Here is a 6,804-nt window from a genome sequence, read left to right as displayed (position 1 = left end):
TGCATTTAAAACTAAAAGTAAAAGAAATGTTATTTTATTTCTGAGAAAGACACATACAAACATCTTTTTAGATAGGAAGTACTTTTCATCTAATCTATTTAGGTATGCAACATTTCTCATGAATTATCTAATCTAATTGAAGACTGAAGATATTTTCAGTCTGGATTTAAGCAAATTCAGACTATAGTCATGGGCTTAGACCAATTTTCTTCTGTTAAGAGGCCATTATAACCAATGACAATTAGCTACTAGCCTATATTTACCATCCTAAAAAAATGAAACGTGTTATTTGGAGATTAACAAGAATGCTTTATGGGCTTCCAGAATACCACAAGCCTGCATAAGGCAGAAGACATGACCAACAGACCCAGGATGCTGAGTGAAGATTTTCAGGCTCTGTAAGCTGGGTGGATCCCTGTTTTTGCATTGGGTGTGCCTGGTTGAGGTTCTGAGTCCCAGATGGATCTGTGTATCCAGACGGAGTGTGGCCTGGTTGAAGTTGGACTTCTTTCTTGAGCACCAACACCAAATCTCGATCCACCTTGCTGGAGATTTAACATTCATGCACAGCAGTTTTCAACTGTGCAAATCACATAGGCTGAACACGGTTCACACGTGCTGTTTGATGTGGGAACTGTAGAACATGGATTGCAGGGGAGTCTGGGGAAAACCAATCCAAACTAAGTTTAGTGAGAGGATTTTGGTAGCGTACCATCTCAGTAACATCTCAGGAACATTAGAAATTGCCTTACAAACTGTGCTCAAGAGAGGCCTGGCATTTGGCCCTAGCCTGTGCCATCTTTGGACCCGGAACAGCCATAACGTCCACTTCCAGTGCTGCTTCCTGCTCCCTGCAGCAGGGATTGCTGCTCAGCTCCTTTTCTTCAGTCTGTCAAATGTTACATCATGTACCTTCCCAATTTCCTCTCGTGGAAATGGATCTATGAAAATCATTCTGTTTCAGAACGGGAGGATATTTTAGAACACTTCCACTATCAGAGATTTAACCTCAGCTTTTTCTTTTTACACTGACTTTGTGTGTGTGTGTGTGTGTGTGTGTGTGTGTGTGTGTGTGTGTGTGTGTGTGTAGGTCAGAGGACCGCCTATAGAGTCAGTCAGTTCTCTTTTTCCACTATGTAGGTTCCAGGGAGCGACTCCAGGTTGCTAGGCTCCACCGTAAGAACCTTTACCCACTGTGGTAGTTTGAGTGAGAAATGTCCCCTGTAGGTTCAGGTATTTAAACATCTGGCTCCTGATTGTCTTGACGTTCTGGGGAGGTTGTGCGGCTCTGATGGAGGAAGTACATTCACTGGGGGTGGGCTTTGAGAGTGTATAGCCTTGCCCCACTACGGTTCACTCTCCCTGCTTGTGTTTACAGTAGAGAATATGATCTCTAAAGTTCCTGCTTCTTCTGTCAGGTCTGATGTTTGCTGCCGTTCTGCCCGCCATGACAGACTCTTACCCATTGGCAACTCTTAGCCAAAATAAACTCTCTTCCTTAAGTTGTCTTTGGTCACAGAAACAGATGTAATTAAAACATCCACTGAGCCACTTAGCCAGGCTTTTCCTACACTTTTTAAAAAAGAAAGACCCCCTAAACCTATTAGTGGGGGGTTGACTTTAGGTCCTGAGGAAGCAGGATTCCCCCCTGGGACTCTGGGGACTGTGGAACTGTGGAACTTGCCTGCTGTCCTCTTTCTCCAGCAGGCCCCGGTACGTGTTGATCTCACACTCCAGCCGGGCCCGGACGTCCAGCAGCACCTGGTACTCCTGGTTCTGACGCTCCAGGTCACAGCGGATCTCAGCCAGCTGGTGCTCCACACTGTCAATTAGGCACTGCATCTGAGTCAGCTGTGTGCTGTACTGGGCCTCAGTTTCTGCCACAGTACACTCCAGAGATTCTGTCTGCAAGAGGAAGACCTTCTCAGAAGGACCCTGTGACAGCTCCTTTGCTGTACTCCTTTCCTGCTCTGAGTCTATAGGCAAGTTACTTAGCTTCTCTGAGCCTCCGTTTTATCCTATAGTCAATGGAGAATGCAAAGTACCTATGTCATGGGGAGGCTGGAGGGGGGTGAAATGAGTTGACATATGGGGAGCACTTGGTACTGTGCCTGGGAAAAAAAATTCAAGGCCTTTAAATGTGTCACCTCTATCCTTGCGACAACTGTCCCCTAGGACTTATTTGTGTAGCTTAAGGAGGGTTGACAGCATTTGGGAACTCTGAGTTTGAGTACCCAGCGGGGAAGAACAGTGCAGTGTTATCGCAGTGACAGAAGATTGGGGGTTCAACCACCTGGATTCGGTTTCCCCTGAGAACTGCAGAGCAGTCTGGAACTCAATTCCTTTGACTCCAGCTTTCTTCCCCCACTTGCTCAAGGAGGCTAGTGAAGGTGTCCGCCATAGATTAACCCGGGCCTCGCCTAGATGAATGCTCAGGTGTGGTTCATCTGGGTATGCTCCTTGGACCCCACCCAACAGTGCATGCTGTGGTGCCGGATGGGACCTGGTGCATGTGACTTTCACTGCATGGTGTGCTGTTGTTGCTTGGGTGGGGAGGGGGGTGGTAATGTGCAGATCTCAGTTATAGTATGAACACTTGAAAAACGATTTTGTGTGTGTGTGTGTGTCTTATAGATTTGATGGTGAAACTGGAAAATTGCCCATTGATCAAAAGGAAATTAAAATCTGTTAAGCTGAAGTGCCTTTGGCTCAGCTGTCCCTGTCACACTGTGTTCTGAGCCTTTTTTTTTTTTGTTTTTAGTGGGTGGTATTGGGAACATACTTAGGCCTAGGAGGACCAAGGAGATGGCCTGATGAGACCAAGAAAGCTGTAGACCTGTCACGTTGCTACCAATATGGACTATTGATGTATGTGGAGAAAGGCAGGGAAATGCCACCCGGACTAGTGGGATGCTCAGTCCTGCTGCACGAACTGTGAGCAGCTCCCTGGGCTTCTGTCAAAGAGTGTAGCCTCTCCAGGCATGTTGCTGACAAGGGATGACACTGTTTGTCCCACGCACCAGGGTTTGCTGCGCCTGGAGCTCAATTTCCAGAGCGTTGGCCGTGCGCTTCAGCTCCAGCATCTCAGTCTGGCATCCTTGCAGCTGCTGTGCACTGGACATCTGCTGCTGGTTCAGCTCTTCTGTCTGAAACAGGCCACGTTTGAGAGCTCAGGCAAGGCTCCTTTCCGGAAGCCCGCCCTTTCCGGTAGCCCGCCCTTTCCGGTGGGCACCGACCTGAGCAGTGAACCACTCCTCCGCATCCCTGCGGTTATTGGCCAGCACCCTCTCATACTGACATCGCATCTCATCCAGAACCTTGTTGAGGTCCACAGTGGGGGCGGTGTCCAGTTCCACGCTGAGCCGATCTCCAAGCTGCTCACGAAGCAGGTTGACTTCCTGTGAGTGGAAATGGAGTAAAGAATGTCAGAGTGGTGTGTGTGTGTGTGTGTGTGTGTGTGTGTGTGTGTGTGTGTGTGTGTGTGTGTGTGTGTGTGTTGTGTATGAAATGTCAATTTGATAAAAAAAAAATAGCCTATTTTGTTTTTTGGCATGGGGGGGTAAAAGTCTGGGGGTTTGATTCAGATTCTCTTGGTTGAATTTTTTTTTTTTTTAAAATTACTTCCGTTTAAGAAAGATTTTAAAAATTTACATGTATGTGTGTCTGTTGCCACATGGAGCTGGGAGTTATGGGCAATTGTGAGCTCCCTGAAATGGTGCTGGAAAATGATCTTGGGTCCTCTGGAAGAGCAGTAAGCACTCTTAACCTCTGAGTCATCTCTCCATCCTCTCTTTCTGTTAGTTTCAAGTCTCAGTTTCTTCATCTGCAAAATGGCTGTAATATTGTACCCTTTCCCAGAGGGTTATTGTGAGACAGGGAAGAGTTAAACACAATAAATTTATAAAATTCTTGATAACATGCTAACGTATCTGGAATTGCTAGCTATTATTACCATCAAAATATGCAAAGAATAAATTTTTGTTTTACTTTGTTAAGTAACTCTGCTTTTCACTCTTAACAGTTTATGATAGAGACAAGAATATCAATGCACCATATCTGAAAATATTACTCCTAATATTGCATGACTATTTACCCCTTTTTTGGAAGGAGAGACACAGCCTGTTTATCAGCTTAATTTTCTTGTTGTACAGTAGAGCTATGGAAAAAGCCATTAGTGGAGTTCATTTTCCAACCAAGCAATGGCAGGCGAGAGAGTGGCCTCAGCCCCTGGCGCTGCTGAGTGTGATGTCACATAATGACACATGCTGTATGTCACATCTACCTTGGGAGACACTGCAGTGCTCAGGCCACGCAGTAGGCATGCCTTTGGTTTTGTTCCAGCTTAGTCAGTGTGTGCCCTGGTTCAGTTCAGACCTATGAAATCTCTCCATAGAACTTTCCTTCCCTATAGTCCTTGGCACAGTGGCCACTTTGCTTACCTCTTCATGGCCTTTCTTAAGGCAAATGAGATCATCTTTCAGAGACTCCACATGGGCCTCCAGATCTGATTTGCACAGGGTCAGTTCACCCAGGATCCCACGAAGGCCACTGATGTCATTCTCTACCAGCTGGCGAAGAGACAGTTCACTCTCATACCTTCAGAGCAAGAGAAAGAGGAGGGGGCTTACTTGGCTAAACACTGACCAAAATGCTGGGGTACAGGGGTGAGTGACATGTGGCCTCCGGGAGCCACATACCACAATTCCCCTTGCATCCCAAATGATAGTGACTTTAATTTTCAAACATTCTCAGTTTAAAAAAAGAAAAAAAAAATCTCATACAGAGAATATTTTCTGTCTCATTGGAAGCCATTATTATTTTCAAATTAAATTTAAAATTTAACATGCAAATTGTATACATAAAATACAGGGTGGTTTAAAAATAAATACAGTTTGACTTACTTTGACCTAAAATCATCAGCAGCCAATTTGCAGTTGTCCACCTGTACGGCAAGTCTAGAATTCTCTGCCTTGGTGCACAGGATCTAAGAGGTAAGTCATCATGGAATCAGCAGCTCTTTGAAAGAAACCTACACATCTATTTTAACAGCCATGCCATTCATTAGCTTATGGAAGTCTTTGCAAGTTAGCATAACATCGCTTTCAATGTGGGTTTCCTATTAACTATCCCAGGAAGAAAACAAAAAACCATGCAGTGCCAATTCAGAAACAAAATACAGAAATAAAAAGGTTCTCTTTCTAAAAAAAAAAAAAAAAAGATTTTATCTTGTTTTTCCAATTATATGTGTGAGTGTGTGTATGTGTGTGTGTTATTGTGTGCATGTATGTATGTATGTATATGTGTGTGATTGTGTGTGTAGACTTGTGCATTGCCTTAGGTGGTCAGAAGAGGGTGTCAGCTCCTCAGAGATGAAATTATAGGTGGTTGTGAGCTGCCGTACGTGGGTGCTGGGAACTGAACTCAGGCTGCTTGTGAGCAGCACAATGCTGCTATTCACTGCCAGCCATCTCTTCAGCTCAAGGTTTCCTTTCTAAGTGACACAAGGCAAGGCCTTTTGCAGTCATCATTGGCAGTTGAGCTTTGTTAGTTTCCTCTGTCGATAGTATTTATTAGAGTTGGGTCTCTGTCTGTGGTCATAGAAATTCATCAATTAGAAAAAAAGAGATGGCTTTGACAGTAGAACATTTGCAATGCAAGCAGGAGGTCCCGGGTTCAGTCCCACAGAACTCATGTAAAAAAAGCTAACTACAGCGGTGTGTGCCTGCTAACCCTTGTACGGGGGAGGAGGAGGCAGCTGTATCCCTGGGATACAACTCTGGCCAGCCAGTCAGTCATATCAGTGAGCTCCATCTCCCTTGAGAGACTCTGTCTCTAAAAACAAGGTGGGGAGAGGAAGACACTTGCCATTGACCTCAGGCCTCCTCCTGCATGTACATACATTCCCTCCACTCGTGCACATACCTCCACTTCCCCACCAACCCCACATGCACACTCACATACACACACACACACACTAAAGGAAAACGACCACCAGGTGAACTAAAATAGATGATGTTCACAATCCGTTTGATAAAGAACATAAATATGCAATGATACACGCAGAACAGATTTGAGATGTCATGATTCAGCTTCTCCCTCTCTGTAGAGGACAACGTCTACAGAGAGATGACATTTCTAGAGTCATTCAATAGTTAGTGCTGACCCTGAGACAGATTTCTTGTCATCTATGGCCCTCTTTTTCTGGCAGCATATTGGCTCTTGGAATCCCTCCTCCTTTGGTTTTACATCAACGAAGCAACCTGCTCCAGGATAACTATGAGCGAAATCAGAAATGGGAAGCAGAGAACACTAGGGAACGAGACAAACAACCTTTTGTTGGAGTTCTTCAATGGTGTCGAAGTAACGCTGGTAATCCGGGCACACCAATGGGGCATCAGGCTCGCATTGCTCTCGGATCCTGCATTCCAGTTCCGCGTTGTTCTCCTCCAGGCTTCTCACCCTCTCCAGGTAGCTGGCCAGTCTGTCATTCAGGAACTGCATCGTCTCCTTCTCATTACTGTTGAACGCCCCTTCCTCACACCATGCACAGCTCCCCACCAGGCACGGACTGTTACAACCGCCAGCGAAGTAGCAGGGTGAGAGGTGAGTCCTGCAGAGGAAGCTGGGGGTCTGACATCTGGATGTGGCGCAGGTGCTGGGAAGGCAAGTTGTGTCGGTGGGACAGGGTGAGGCAGCTACGCAGCCTGACGCCTCTGCACAGGGCTCAGAAGAGCAGCACCCAGGGGAACCGTCGGAAGCCATCTTCTGAGAAGGAATGAACAGACTGGATGCAGTAGTGCCGAG

At 45.9% G+C, this 6,804-nt stretch overlaps 1 protein-coding gene across 1 annotated transcript; it reads right to left on the bottom strand.

The window, feature by feature from the left end:
* On the bottom strand, positions 1-6,804 carry Krt40 (keratin 40). Its single transcript, XM_028889524.2, has 7 exons — positions 6,331-6,804; positions 4,902-4,984; positions 4,440-4,596; positions 3,237-3,398; positions 3,021-3,146; positions 1,685-1,905; positions 1-660 (listed from the first exon to the last, which is right to left on the bottom strand). The coding sequence occupies exons 1-7, from the start codon at positions 6,760-6,762 to the stop codon at positions 561-563; spliced, it is 1,281 nt and encodes a 426-aa protein (XP_028745357.1). The 5' UTR covers positions 6,763-6,804; the 3' UTR covers positions 1-560.

Source organism: Peromyscus leucopus, chromosome 8b (assembly GCF_004664715.2).
Source record: "Peromyscus leucopus breed LL Stock chromosome 8b, UCI_PerLeu_2.1, whole genome shotgun sequence".
Lineage (NCBI taxonomy): Eukaryota > Metazoa > Chordata > Mammalia > Rodentia > Cricetidae > Peromyscus > Peromyscus leucopus.
The sequence above is the reverse complement of the archived record's forward strand: the minus strand, read 5'-3'. Positions and strand labels throughout refer to the sequence as shown.

Coding starts and splice junctions, on each gene's coding strand:
- Krt40 (XM_028889524.2), bottom strand. CDS start 6,762: ATGGCTTCCGACGGTTCCCCTGGGTGCTGCTCTTCTGAGCCCTGTGCA. Junction 3,147..3,236: donor AGGAGTGGTTCACTGCTCAG/GTCGGTGCCCAC, acceptor GGCCTGTTTCAG/ACAGAAGAGCTGAACCAGCA. Junction 661..1,684: donor CTGGAGAAAGAGGACAGCAG/GCAAGTTCCACA, acceptor GGTTTTCCCCAG/ACTCCCCTGCAATCCATGTT.